Here is a 15,652-nt window from a genome sequence, read left to right on the forward strand (position 1 = left end):
TTTAAGGTGTTTTATAAGGTTGGACCTCCTGCACATGTGGCCTTTCATCGGTTGTGCCTTTGTTTTCTTTCTTTTTTCTTAAAATCCTTTTCTGATATACAAAGAACATGTAGCATGAATTTAAACGAAGTTATGAAGTGGTGTAATAGACATGACAAAAAACAAGATATTGTAATTCAAGTAGGTCATGTATTATGATGATTTGCCAGCTTTCTTGTATTCATGCTCTCATTAACATAATTAACAGTCTTGATTGCAATTGATCATTGAATCATTTTTATAGGATACTAAAAGCGGCTCTCATCATGGCAACCTATCACTTCCTCCTAAATAACAGGCAGTTATGGCCAAGACATAGGTGGAATAGGAATTCCTTAGCAGTTTATTCAAGACGCGAACTGGGCAGATATGAATTCATCTCCCTGTTTCACTCGTCAAGCTAATTTGTAAACCTCGCCTGCGATGCGCTTCATCATTCACCCGGTCGCGGACACGGTTTTCTGCGAGGCTTTTATTTTTTCAGATGATTCATGAGCGCTTACGGCGATACCACGCACGGCTCCAAGCGCGCCTAAATTGCCTCACCGGTGCTTTATTTCACCTCTAAGTGCTCGGCCGCATAGTCCGGGAAGTCGGCACGCGATGTGCTGGGTGGCGGCATTCGGTGACGATGCGCAATATGCCTAGGTGCGGCGACGAAAAATAGGCGCGCAACGTGTTTGGCGTCGCATTGCGGGACGCCGACGCGCGCCCGCTGCGAGACGAGCTTGGCCGTGGGGTCCGCTGCCGATGCGTGAAATGACCATCCGCTGTACCGAGAAGCCGGCGGGGGAAGCGCTTCGTTCCTTGCGAAGAAGCACACTGCCGCGAGTCCGCTAACGCGTTGCTCTTGCCCGCAAAGTTCGAGGTTCGTCTCGCGTGCCGATGCCGTGAGCGGAGTTAGGCCTAGTGACGACTCCGAGCAGTAGACGCGCCGGCCGCGGTGCCCGATGTTTCAAAGTTCGTAAGGCGTGGTCGCGAGTACAAAGAGTCGTCCTGCGATCATCTTCGTCACGACGTCCGAAGTGCGCATAAGCAGAACCTCCAACCACGGATCCGACGAGTCAACGCTAGAAAGTCGGTCCGAGACGCGCGTTTGCGATGTTCGCTACGAGTGCGGCGCGCCATCGTAATCCCACCGAGCTTCCGCTAGTAGCTCCAAACTAAAACGTAGTTCTTGTTCAAAGTTATCGAGCCGTGAACACAGAGCGATTGCGAACACGCAACGAAGTAGCGCGACTTTCGACAGCCGTGAGCTCGAGACGCACGAGCTGCAGACGACGATGTCCCGGAGCGAGCATCGGACCAATGGCGAGGCGCGCTGGGGCAACATGGCGGACGCGGCCAATCGGAGGGCTCGAAACGACCTTCGAACATTTGCTTTTTGTGCGCTTGTTTTCGAAGGGAGGAGCCAGCTGCGGCGGGGAATTTGAAGACGGAGAAATGCGCTTTCCGATGAGCCCAAGATATTGGCGCCCGGTGGCGTCGTTGCGGAGCTATGATTTTTTGAAAATCAGTGTTTTTTTGCGATTTCCCCAATAATTTTCGCCACCTCGGCAGGCGCAACAATTTTTTTATAGCACTTCTACGCGGTTTTCGGTGAAGATATTTTGGAATCGGATATAAAAAGGGCTACAGAAACTGAAAATGTGATTTTCAAAAAATCGATTTTTTTGCCATTTTTCGCGATACGAAAGCCGCGTCCCCCCTTAAAATGATATCACTTTCTGTAAGGTTTCTTGTGGTTTGTGGCTACGGCGAAGTCAAGCACATAACAATTACATTGCTGGATTTTCAATCTTTTCTGGGTTTCAGTGCAGACACTGTCTGTGACAGAGCATTATATAATGGCAGACGATTGGCACCAGTGTGGCACTGACCTGACAGTGGGATCATCCTGGTTCTTGACTGAGTTGTGCAGTTCCTGGAAGACTGGGTCGCAGCGCGTGTGGATGACGATGAGGTGGCTAAGTGCTACCGAGGCCTTTAGCCTCACCTGCCGGTTGCCATCATTCAGTGCTTTCAGGAAGGTGGTCTGCAGCTGAGGCAGAAACGGCTTCAGCTGCACCCCTACCTGCATTGTCAAAGAAGCAAGCCTTCCTGTAAAGCACAACGCCATGCATGGCCATTGCAAGGAAGCTAATGGTTTCAAAGAGAAATAGTGCTAACATTATAACAATGAAGCTTGAACTACAGTAGACTCCCGTTAAGACGAACTCGAAGGGACCGCGTTCATCTGTTCGTCTTCTCAGAAGTGCCCCCAAAAAGAGAGATGCTAACATGCCAAGTGCATCTAAATATGTTACATGAAAACACTGACTAGAGTAGACTTACAATAGGGGCAAAAAGACAAGAAAAAGCATTTATTTGGCTCATCTAGATTAAAAACTATGCCTTCAAGCAGAGTATTTACACGAATTGTATGAGAACCTGATTTCGCGGGTTCAAAAATAAAAAAATTCACGAACATACTGCTACCACATTTTAATGATAAAACTGTAGCACGCTCCTATGTTGACGATTACAAAAAAGAGAGAGAAGAACAATTTTCCTTCAAATAATGTAAATTTATTGTCCTGGCAGTTCCTTTTCTTCTGTGAGCCTGTTTTGCTGGCTCTAAGATCACTTCTGGATATGCCTCGGTCGCGTGCTATTGCCTTGACAAAGTCATGATATGCTGAGTTGCTTAAAGGAGTCCTGACACAAAAATTTTCGCCCCGCGTTTTTTTGCTGCAGTGTGTTGCTGGGGGCCTGTTAGTCATAACACGGCACATCGTTTGCTGTAGCGCGCGACAGATAATTAATTACAAGCTCCTCATTACCGACACAGCCTCAATTTCGGTTTGACAGAGCTCCAAAAACGACAAGCCGCCAGGTGCAACTATCACCACCTAGCGAATGAAACGCTCGGCCACGTGAGCACACAGAACAGTGACGCATTTCCACGCGGTCTGTCGTCGTCGGGCTCATCGTCGTCTGATGGCGACAATTTTCTTGCGGCGGGGATCGAAGGAATTTTCGACGTGGCGAATCACTTCAGGTTTGACCCGCTGGCGAGGAGCGATTCGTCGGGAAGCACGTCAAAACAGAAATGGCCGCTACGACGTCATCGTAACTTGTACCGGCTGCAATGGTTACGTAGGGGAAGTAGGGGGGTCACCTCGGGTCACCTCCGAGGGTGTCAATGCACTAGGTGCGGCCTATAATGCTGGATCGCGCTCGCGAACTTAAAAATTCATATAAAATACCTTCCAAGCTTTATTCGCTGTCGATATTTTGCAGATGGTACACGCACGTACACGGGAATCGATCCAGCAGGCTATCTCGGCCGTGAAATTTTGTGTCAGTACCCCTTTAAGAAAGTGTGCAAGGTTTTCTTCGAGGTCCAGATATTTCCCCGTTTTCGGCCCGTAGTAACTTTTCCTGATCGACGTGCAGCTGAAGATATCCCATTGCGCTACTCACGGTCACAAGCCTCGCACACACGGAAAAGAGACGATGCAGCTATATTCAGTGTACAAAATAGCCTTCCCTTGTCGTGCACTTCCATAATCAAAATGGCTCATCACAACTTGCACTCCACTGGAAACAGATACAATGCACACAGGTCCTATGCGAACCAACGCGAACCGACAAAATGTGCTGGGCCACCATTGTGTGATGGCGATGACAATGCACCTGACCCCTCTGACAGGAACGTGGTTTCGGTAATGATTGTAATGTTTTGTTCCCGTCGCTTTTTCTTTATTTTTATTTTTTTCCCTTCACTCCCCTTGCGTTAGCCCCTCTGACCATGGCAGAGGGGCCCCAAGCTCTTGTGTTCTTCTGTTCTCCTTTGTACTCCAGCTGGGAAACCGAACAGGGAAGAGGGGGGGTTACAAAAGGACGCAATGGCTTGGGGGTCCCAGTTCTAAATCCCCCTACTCTTTTTGTTGCTTTCTTTGCTGTCGGCGGATAAAGCCGACAGTTCTTTTTCATTGCGTCACGATTTGCTTCGCGTCTTTGCTCGGGGAAGCGCTTTTTTTTTGCTTTTTCTCGGTCGCCTGAATGCTCCACCAAGACTGCAGTGTTCATTTAACAGAATCGCCAGCGTTGTCAATCACCGCGAAAGTTCGTCTTAACAGAAGAGTACAGTTGGGCAGTTCGTCTTAAGCGTATTTTTTTCGCATTCAGTCTTTGGGAAACCAAACAAACGGTTCTCTGTTGTTCGGCATAAGCGAGAATTCGTCTTAACTGAGTTCGTCTAAACGGGAGTTCACTGTATTAACAAAAGCAAACTTTGAACTCACTTACACAGTGAAGAATAGTTTCATAACTTTGATTAATTTGCCTTTTGTACCATGGCCAATTCAAAGTTCCACAGTCACGTTAATTGCTTCACCCCTTTCTACAATCATTAAGAACTAACCACAGTAAAATCATTCAACAGCCTTCAAGCCACGTTAATCCACATAAATATGCACTCTTCCCGCAGCAATCTTTCAGTGGAACGACTGCCCTAATAGTGTTGTGTGTTGTAATACAGCAGACTCTCAGTAAACGGAAATCTCTTTAAACGAAACTGCTGCTTAAATGGAACAACTGCCTCTGATATCACTGGCCTCAATATTATAAATCGAGAAGCTCTGTCTACAAAGAGTTGCTTAATAAAGTCTGCGAGCTCATTCACTTTTCAGCTCATGAAAGCCTTTCGTCGTCAACATGTGGCCAAAGATCTCCTCCCTTTGCACCACTCATGGACACAAGTATTGTGCACACTAGAAAGACTTGACGAACCTCTCTTGCCACAAACTTCAGCATGCAGAACGACGTTCCTTGGAAATCAAATTTCATAAAGAAAATGACGTGTCACCATTCGCACTTTGTTAGGAACAAAGATGATAGCATTAGTTGTAATAGACTTTTATTCCAGCCAAATTCAAAGGCCAAGCATATTCACAGGCCGAGCAAGATGATACACATGGGTCACAGTCTAATGTGAACTGAAACTATATGAACGAACTACAGAATGTACTGTGACCCTTTTGTGATGGCTATGACACTGCACCTGACCCCTCCAACAACATGCAGTTACCAACACTGCGAAGATGGTTTCGGTTTCATATCCGATCAGAACGCACAGGCTACTTTGAGACCTGATTAATGTGAAAGAGAGGTGCGTGTTACACCAGTGTGAATACAATAACTTTTGCCATGTAAAACATCCCAGAGAGGACATGTCTGCATGCCACTCATTCATATATTAACGCAAGCACTGACACGAGCTAAGTCAACAGTATAAAACACTTGGTAACTGATATGACTGCCTTCTGGATCCATGGCACAAACAATTCTAACGAATTTTGGTTTCTGTGAAGTTTCACACCCTTTCGGGAGTAAAGCATGGCAAACACCTCCCAGTGAATTTTGGGAATGCCGAGTGACTGACCTTTGCAAGCAGCAGGGCAAGCGTCTCGAGGACAGCCACTTTGACGCTGAAGCTGAACCGGTCACCCAGGATACGAATGAGTGGCCCTGTGATGCTGATGACTGATTGCCGCAAGGAGGCGGCATCTGTTAGCCGGATCACCTGAAAGATAGAGAGAGAGTGCGGCACCTTTCAGAGAGTGTAGATTGTACCATCAGAGACTAAAGTCTCCAGAGCACCCCAACCTTGTATTTTCCAATGTTACTTACAAATATAAAGAGCACCAAACCACGAAGAAGAAAGAAAAATATAATTGTGTTCTTTTGTTGTTTTACGACGAGATCCCCACCTGCTTACTCTGGACTGGTTTTCACAACATTGGATCTTTTAACTGCATATGTAAATCTCCGTAGGCAAGCAGTTTTGTATTCCAACCCTATCATAACATAACTGCCATGGCTGGGGTAAAACACAGGCCCTCAGGCTTAGCAATACCATAGCTAGTTGGTGAGTAGAAAAAAAAATGTCAACATACTCATGTGTTTGGACTTTGCCCCTATGCAAACGTGTAGCCGCTCTAGGTGCCTATCTACAGCACCTTTCCAAATACAATAAAGCCTCATTCTAATACCTCAATATCCCTCACACAAGAGTATAATCCCTTGCTAATCCACTTCACAAACAGTGCTGCAAGTCTACCTGTTGGCCACCCGAAAGTGCAACAGAAAGAGACAGAGCAAGAGCTGAAGGCATCCCAGTGTTGTTACCTCGCCCAGCCCCTGTGCTGCTTGTTCCTTGAGCTCAGGCACCCCGATGAGGATGGCCTCGCGGAAGATGGGCAGGATGGGAGAAATTCCTTTCTCCTGGCAGAAGCCTGGCAGGTACTCCTGACCCTTCAGGTCGCTGGCTGCAAACCGGATTGCTTGCCGCACGTCCGTCACATACTCAATCTGCTGGTTTGTGTCCAGGGTCTGCAATGAAGCACATGTTGGAGAGGAAAGCAATGAGTGTGGCTCAAGGCAAAAACGCCTCCTCTAGAAAGGAGCATGGAATCCGAGATGGCGGGGACGCCGCGCGCCCGCCATCTCGGAGGCCATAAAAGGAGACGTTGGCTTGATATGTTTTCCGCTAGATGGACATAGTTGTCCACTTTTGGAGCTCTTTGAAAGTTCGTGTGTTTTTAGCGGCGATGGCTGCACTATCCCAGCTTTTTTCGAAGCATAGCGTCGCGCAAAAAACGCAGTTTGATGGCCTCGCCAATGCGCCTACAAATCGCCGAATGGGCTCATTTTCGTCGTGACACCTGCCGAACAAAATGTGTTAAGGAGACTCCTTCCACTACATGGCATTTATGTACAGTAGAATCTCGTTACAACGAACTTCGTGGTACCGCCGAATTTAATTCGTTATTCTGAAATATCGTAGCACTGTAAAATGATGTCGGTAATGTAACACAACAGCGAAAATAATGTACCGTTGCAGGAGGTGCACGTGTTGGGGCGTAAACAATGAACGAAAATACTGGGCACCGAGTGGAAACAATTTACTGCTTAAAAAGTCGGTTATCTTCTTCTGGCGAGTAGAAAGCAGGCGCTGGTGCATGCATGCCTCCACGTCCGCAACCTTCCTAAGGATGTCTTTGGGTACATCCTTGCAGCACCCGAGGTACGATCGGGTCTTCTCAAGGAACACCACAACATCCGAGCTGGAAATAGTCTCTTCCGTTGTCCCAGACTCTGCATCTCCAGCGTCGTCTTCGTCACTGCTACAGCAATCTTGCTCACGCACTTGACTCACGATTTCTCCGCACGTGAGCTCTGCGGACGCAGCCGCTGTGCAGTCACTGTCTACGTAATCCTCAAAGGTTACCACAGCATCTACCGGGAGCTTCTCAGTAAGCTCATTCCAAACCTCTGGGTCGAGCTCCACTTCGTCATCACAGTCTCGTGGCGTAGGCTCGCAGTCTTGCGGCGTAAGCGAAGTCTCGAGAAGACCTGCTTTTCACCAGCTGTTGCTAAGGGTGCTTGCCTTGATGTTCCACCACGACCCTGTCAGCATTTCTGCGGCTTGATGGATGTTGACCTCCGTGGGCAGCTTCAGTCGTATGTTAATCAGAAGGTGCTGCACAAGTCGCTTCCGAAATTCGGCCTTCACACATCTTATTATGTCCTGGTCTAAAGGTTGGAGCAAAGACGTACATTTCGGGGGCAGAAATTCAAGCTGCACATTGCTCAAACGCACGTTCACCATATGTGCCAAGCAGTTATCAACAATTAGAATAACCTTCTTTTGTTTCTTCTTCATTGTGTTGTCAAACTGCAGCAGCCACTGCGTGAACAGTTCCTGCATCATCCACGCTTTCTTATTTGCCCGATACAGTAGAACCCCGCTGATACGTTTTTGAAGGGACCGTAAGAAATAAACGTAAGAGACGGGAAACGCATGAGCCGAAAAACAGGAAAAACGTCAAAATATTTAGTGGTACAGAATTTTATTTCAATGCTTACGAGCAGCACGAAAATTAGCGCGCTCAGCCGCGATCTAGTCGACGGATAGAAACGCGGAGCTGAGGACGGCCTCATCCATAGAAATGTAATCAACGTATGTGATTTTTTTTAACACCAATAGCTGTAGGCATGAAAAAACTAAGAACACGCAATCACGACCAGCGCGGCGAGTCCGACTGCGAACCACGCGCACGACCATACGAGCTCTAACCAGCTCGAACTCCTCCCGCCCTCCCACAAATAACGATGATGATGAGTCTACGCCAACGCGATGGCAGAAGTGAATGCCAATCTCGAAGGCCTTGCTTTCGCGGGCAATTACGTCATAGACGCCATGTTCGTGCAATCCAAATCTCAAAGGCTATGCTTTTGTTAATAATAAATGCCAATCTCGAAGGCCTTGCTTTCGCGAGCAACTACGTCATAGACGCCATCTTTGCAATGCGAATCTCGAAGGCGATGCTTTTGTTTGCATCAATCGAAAGATCCTGTTGCTTGCGCCTCTAATGTGGCTAATGTTACGGTCAAACCAGGAAAAACTGCGAGAAAATGCACCATGGCCGCTCTCTTCGGTAGTCACTTGGTCGGCTCCGATCGCACTTCGCGACGTATCATACGGGAACGGTCTGACAGTTACGACGTAACAGCGGGGTTCCCAATACATTGTATCCTATGGGAGCTATGCCGGGACCGGCGGAAAACGACGTAACAGCCGGGAAAACGCAGCAGTGAGGAACGTAACAGCGGGGTTCTACTGTAGTTGCAAGGCAACGAGACGTTTTTCAAGCAGCGAGGCTTGGCGGACTTGCAAATAACAAGAGGCTTGAGTTTTTCCGTGCCTGTGGCATTGCAGAAGAAGAGCACTGACACGCGAAGACGCGATTTTTTTCCGCCCTTGCATTTTTCACCTTTAAGGTTCATTGTCTTATCAGGTAACAGCTGATAAAAGCACACCATTTCATCGGTGTTGAAAACGTCGTCTGGACTGAACGACTAGACGATTTCCTGAAAGCGCTCGTTCCGCCAGGCAATTGCACTTTCGGCATCGGCCACCTTTTCTTCCCGCGCATGACTTGCCACCTGATGCCATTTCTTTGCTGGAACCGATAGAGCCATCCGGCACTTGCGTCGAAGCCGGAGGTGCCCAAAGCGACCGCGAACTGTCGCGCCTTTTCTTGAATAATAGGGCCTGACAAGGGCACACCATGTTGTCTGGCATCCTTAAACCATGTGAGGACGGCGTCGTCGACAGTTTGGTAGTTGCCCAGCTGCAAGAGTTTTCTTGAGGGAGCCAGCTGTGATTCTCTATGTAATTTCACGATCTTCTGCCGATCCTTCAGTATCGTTACCACTGTTGACGGCGCGATATCACGCTCCCTGCATATGTCCACTTTTTCCTTGAGCGAAAACTGGCGTCACTTCTTTTTAACGCTGGGGCCAGGAGAACTCATTGCCAGAAAAGCGACCGCACAACACAATCTCAAGTTCGCAGCTCCAAACGACAGCAACTGGAAACGTGGTGAGAACAGCGGCAACAGCGGGACTAAGCCTACGACGTTGTTTCATTTGGTTTGACCAGTTTGACCGATTGGTGACGCTCGCGTTGATACCGACGCTGATGGGGCTGCACCCGTTGAAGCGGGTTTCCCTGCGCATATTTGCTGCAGATGATGATAGGTGTAAGCTTCAGTGATTTCCGTACAGAAAAATTCACGGAAATTCGTAATAACGAAGCATCTTGTCGAGTTCAGGGTTAAATTACGTACGTTAATCTGAAATATTCGGTATTCTGAAATTCGTAGTACTGAAAGTTTTTCACACTGGCAATATAGGCATTTTGGCAGGGATTTCAAAAAAATTCATTAATCTGAATATTTCGTTAATCTGATGTTCGTAGTAACGAGATTTTACTGTACTGTTTTTTCCCGAAGCAGTTGCAAGTAACACTGTGGCCTTGTGGTAGGACACCTGCTTGCCACGCAAACGGCCCGGGTTCGATCCTCACCGAAGATTTTTATTGTTTATTTTATTTGCATCTTTCTCAATTTTTCGCTCAGAAGTGACGTAGCGACGCCGACACCGACGGCGGCATTTCTGCGAAACGAGCTCTCTAACGCTATTGCGTTAAAATGCCACCATCTAATGCTACTTGGTACTTCATTTGCCGTGATGTACATATTCAAGTGTAATGTACTCACGAACATTAGAAAGGATGCCGTAATTACTACAATGTAATGCAGCTGCAATGGTAATGCGAGGTGGAACTATAGCCATACAAAATAAATTTTAAAAACTCGGATGTGATGTGGGATAAGCGAAAAAGGAAGCGATAACTTTATTCAAGCAAGCACAATTGGGAAATTAGTTCTCTTAACATCATATGAGAAGGAGTATTCCGAGGGCACTATTTTTCAACATCATTTGCAAAGGCACTTTGGTAAAATTTCGCATGACTTGAGACCAAGCTCCTTCGCAACATGGCTTCTGGCAATTTTACAAGCTTGCTACATTAGCACGGATCTAAGAGCGCTGTTGCCATGTAGTTTAAGTTCAATACTGACACAGGTTAAGTCTCATGAAAGTGAAACATCAAGAAGTGATTGTCCAAGAATGAAGTCACGCTCTGTGCCACATAAGTTGTTTGAGATTGCATTGCAGTGAAGCTTACCAAGAATGGCAAGAGGCCACAATCATGGGACCTCATGCGTTCTTTAACTATACAAGTGCACTCCCACCATATCTCAGCGTATGAGCACTGAGATACCTTATAAGTACCTTCATAGCTATTGCAGACAGGGCTGCAGTAACTTGAGCCTTTTGTGGCTGTAAAAAGGCATGCATTCATCTACATGCAGTAGGACGTTTTTGTGGGCTAGTTGGTTCATACTTTGAGTGATGCTAAAGATGCGCAGAAAAACGTGGACAGGCCAAAGGAACAAGCAAGACACCATGGGCATAGTGGTGTCTTGCTCGTTCCCTCCGCCTCTTCTCGTTTTTTTTTTTTCACGCAGTTTTAACATCCCTCAAAATATTTGCAGTAGCACACTTTGCTAAATAATTCCACGGTCTCACTGAAGTGACAGAAACTTTGATGTTGACTGAACTCAGGTGAAAAGCGAAACTGGACAGAAGTTCCGTCTTACCTTGGTGACGGCAGCCAGGGCCTCCCCAGCGAGCTGCAGCACGTGGCGATCGGTGTCGGTGAACAGGCGCAGCAGCTCCCTCAGCAGCTGGGGCACATGAGGAGTGAGGGGTGCCCTGGTATGGGCGCAGAAGGCACACAGCAGGGCCACGGCTGCTCGCCGTTGGCCGGGCTGTCGGGCCCCTGCCAGCAGCTGCTCAACCACCGTCTGCACTCCGGCCTCGTCCACCACCGACAGCACCACAGCTTGGCAGTGCTCCAGCTCCTGCGGGGTGGGTGCCAATCAAACAGCAGCCTCCTTGTGCCCTTTCGAGGGACATCGAACATAACACCAATTAAACTGCACATCCGACTGGTTATTCAAAGCTTTGAAGCTGTACAGTCAACTGCCGATTCTTCGGACAATGCTAGAAAATTTCGACGCTTCGCAGCCGCCACAAGTCCCACAAAGTCAATGCATAAGAACATCTGAAATTTTGGACGCTGAAACTCTTCGTCCCATTTTTCAGACTTTCTACTCAAAGTGCAAGTCTGAAACGGCATTAATTGAAGCCACCATTCCTGCTGCATCAAGCACCTCGTACTCGAACCAGTGCTTTCGTGAGTCGATCCGTTTGCAGCCACTGTGGATTTCAAAAGTTTGCTCTGCCACAATGCAAAGGTGTGACACGGTGAAATATAGAGAGTACCTGAAGGGGCCACTGTCACGCAGTGGTGCAGTGATCCCTTCATGTATAAGCACCAGAAAGGCACGGAGATGGCAGGTGGCAAATGCACCAGTATGAATTAATTGCCAAAAACCCATTATCATAAGCGTCTTCAGCTAATCGGTCTAGTGCAGGAGGCCTAACGCAGTCGTAATGCACTGCACACTTTTAATGGGCAACAACTCAAATGCCACACCGTTGCTTTCAGGAAAAAAGGCAGCTTCCCAACATCACACGCATGTGCAGTCAGGAAAGGAGTGGACACGACGAACACTCATGGCAAACCCATACATCCTGTACAGAAGGCAGCCTGGCAGTGAGGGCATGCGCTTAGTGTAGAGGTCGCCACAATTCAGCCCTTTGATTAGGCCGCCACTGGAGCGTGGCGCCCCCTGTTACTTGTTTGAGTGCATGATATATGTTCGTGCCCCAATAAAGGGTGGGTTCCACTTTCGTCTGAGCCAGCAGCGTGTACACATCAGTCTCTGCGTGTCCGTGCCCCTGCGGCACTAACCACGCGACATGGTGTCAGAAGTGGGATGACAGTGCGTGACAGGAAGTCTGGAGCGAAGGAATAACGGCCCCCAGCCCTAGGCCTTACCACGACGGAACGGTAGCACGATGGACCTCGAGACCTGCGAGCCGCTGAAACTGTACGGCGTCAACCTTCAGCCACCGGCATCGTTCGACTCGCGAACCCGGCAACATGGTCGACATGGCTCAGCCGCTACGAAGACTTCGCGGCGGTTTCGGGACTGACAAAAGTGTCGGAAGACGTGCAGGTACGCTCACTACTGTACTGCATTGGCTCGGAGGCACGTCCACTCCTTGAGACGTTCTCGCTCGACGCCAAGTCGCTCGCCTCGTACCAAGTTGTTGCCGCCCGCTTCACTAAGCACTTCGTGCACCCGGCCAACGAGCTCTATGAGTCGTCGCGATTCCACAGGCGTGTTCAGCTACCCGGCGAAAGCGTCGACACGTACTACGCGGAACTTTGCAGGATGGTGAAGCGCTGCAACAACCCATCAGCTGCTGTCGAGGAAAGGCTCGTACGTGACCGGTTCGTCGTCGGCCTCCGTGACTCTCGCCTCTCGGATCAGCTGTGCCAAAACGCGAAGCTGACGCTCAAGGAGGCATGGACACAGGCCCGTCAGTCCGAAGACGCCAACAAAGAGAAGGAGTTGACCCAGAACCGCACCGAGCACGCACGTGAGCTCTGCCTCGACGGTGTGAAAGCCAACAAGTTCGCCTCTCATTGTCGCTCCGGAGCTAAGCCTACTATGTCGCAGCCGCCAGCCGAACGCTCTTGCGAGCCGTCCACATGTGAATTCTGCGGCAGCGCGCCTCACCGACGTTCAGACTGCCCGGCTCGACGCTCCGCCTGCAACTTCTGCGACTTCCCTACGCTGCCTGCCAAGCTCGACCGAGTCGACAGTCTGCTCACCGGCCCTGGAGGACAGCCACTTTGCGTGCTAGGCTCGTATCTGGCACGACTTCGGTGGCAAGGAAAAACAAGCTGCCAGCGCCTATACGTAATCCAGTCACGCACTGTGCCTTTTTTAGGACTGCCAGCGCTCCAAGCTCTGAAAGTTGTGAAATTTCTTGACGAACTCAAGACTCCAAAAGCAACGCTGCACGCCGAGCTCTTCAAAGGATTGGGCACTCTCAAGGACGAGTACTCTCAAGGACAAGAAAACTGTGCGAATGCGAAACATCGTGACGCGGCTCACATTGAACTCGAGACACAAAATGCATCAGTCATTCCACTCTATTTTGTGGTCCCTGATGCTGAAAGAACAGCACTACATGAAGCGGTGCTGCATTACAATGCCGGTTGCTGCAAAGCAACCCAAGTGATATCGGACTCTATTGGACTTCAACCAGGTCACCTGGCCATCCAGCGAGCTCGTGAAAAAAAATGCTTCACACGTAAAAAAAAATTCCAGACGACACCAAGAGAAGATGTAGGCAAGGTAAAAGAAGAAAAGAGTGCGCAAGGACACTTCTAGCAACTCTGTTGGAGCTTTCTGAAGAAAACAGACGTGTTGAACTTTCTAGGCCCGTTTTCTCAGAATGGATTTTTTCGCTAGTTGTGGTGCTGAGGAAAGCAAAAACTCAAAGACCGCTCATCAGATTTGTGTGCCATTTTTTTATTCTGTTCCTGAATGACTTTGCAAGGGCGTAACAAGGTCCTTTTTTTAAAAATTGGTGCCGTTAATTTATAATAAACAATTAATTATTGATGAATCTGGTCATTACTGGCTACATCAAATTCAATGTTGCGTAAAAATTTTTTGGAGAGAAAATTAAAAAAAAAAAAAACGGCTTTGTAGCGCCCTGGGATATCTATCAAGGAATGACCACAATGAATTTCGGCTTTCTACTATGTCCTGGGATTTCTCAAGAGACTTCCTAAGGCACTCATGTGAACCACCCAGTTAAACCTCAATAACTCTGGAACTAAGAAACACAGCTTCCTGAAACTTAGCAGTTCTGCTAATTTCAGTGCAGTGAACAAGCCCTGAAAGTTTCATCCAGATATCTTAAAAAATAAAAAAAGTTCGGTCTTCAAGGGCCCCTAAACCCCCTCCAACATTTCCCCAAACACTTAAAGTAAACAAGCACATCGCGTGCAGAATGCAGTCGCGATCAACGATGCCACATGCCGCAGCGCTACACGTCGTGGGCGCGCCACAATTTCGAAAAAACAATAGCTTCTCCTTTCCGGTCCCCGCCATTCCCGCCACTGACATGTGTGACATCACCAGTGAAACTCGATGACGTTATCACTTTCGATGCTTGCGATTGGCCGAACGACAACCGACGACTTCCGGTTACTCTGCAAACAGCTGTTCGCGCGCACCTTGCTGTTCTTGGTCGTGTTGCCGCTTGCGAATCGACATCTGCGGCCCGTAACGCAACCGCCAAGTCGCTAGCGTAATTACACATCCACGCCTTGCGGTTTGATGAGCTCCGTGAACTCGAGCTCGGCTCCTCATCTCAAGCCGAGGTGGTCTGGCACGGCGTGTCACCGTACGGGTCCATCACGTTGGCGATCCTTTGAAGGCGTGCGCGCAACACAGGGTCCATACCGGCACGATTCGTAGGGGCACGGGCCGGCTCGGCAGCAACAGCGGTTAGTCAACGAACAGTGCACCCAGATACCACACAGAGTTGACGGCGAGCTGGAGCGTCGGAGTCGCCGCAACCGGAAGTAGACGCTGTCTCGAACAGCGCGTCAGCGGTGACGTATGCCACGCGAGATGAGGAGGGGCACTCAGCTGACTCAGCGAGGAGAGCAAAGCGGTTTTGGAAGAGGGCAGCGTAGGAAAGAGGGAAAGAAGCAATCGACGCGTTTCGATCGTCACACACGTGTAACTCCGCTATTACGGCACCGTTTCGAAAAATTCTCACGGCTACGTGTTCGTTGTAGACTCGAGCACAACTTCCTCACCTCAACTAAATTTCGACCGCTGGGTGGTTTAGGGGCCCTTTCAGGGTAGCCTCTCCCCTTAAGCACACTGAACTGCTACATCTCCTCAACGCAACACGCCTTCCAGGGCTTTCGAAGCCAGGAATTTCTTACTGGGGGGCATCCATTTCAAGTGAGTTCCTTCGGAGGGGGGGGGGGGGGAATATTGTTGGATATTATGGGGGGGCTGCTGCTCCCCATGCCCCCTGCTGGCATCCGCCCCTCCTGCCTTCCTAAGGCACATGGGCTATAATAAGGCTCAGTGTTTTCGGACAAATTCGAAAAAATACGATAAACACTTGCCGGTAAAATTTTTGACAATTCGGATTTATCCGATAAACTCCAATTTTCATGGCCAATATGACCTTGCTCCGTTCT

General features: G+C 48.7%; 1 protein-coding gene across 1 annotated transcript in view; it reads right to left on the reverse strand.

Annotated features, from left to right (window-relative positions):
- LOC119390613 (eIF-2-alpha kinase activator GCN1-like) overlaps nt 1–15,652 on the reverse strand; it is a 298,045-nt gene that overhangs the window by 37,212 nt on the left and 245,181 nt on the right. The window contains 4 exon segments of the mRNA XM_049415316.1: nt 1,920–2,113; nt 5,468–5,608; nt 6,214–6,417; nt 11,097–11,360. Of these exon segments, the coding sequence (XP_049271273.1) occupies nt 1,920–2,113; nt 5,468–5,608; nt 6,214–6,417; nt 11,097–11,360 (803 nt within the window).

This window comes from Rhipicephalus sanguineus, chromosome 4, assembly GCF_013339695.2.
Source record: "Rhipicephalus sanguineus isolate Rsan-2018 chromosome 4, BIME_Rsan_1.4, whole genome shotgun sequence".
NCBI lineage: Eukaryota > Metazoa > Arthropoda > Arachnida > Ixodida > Ixodidae > Rhipicephalus > Rhipicephalus sanguineus.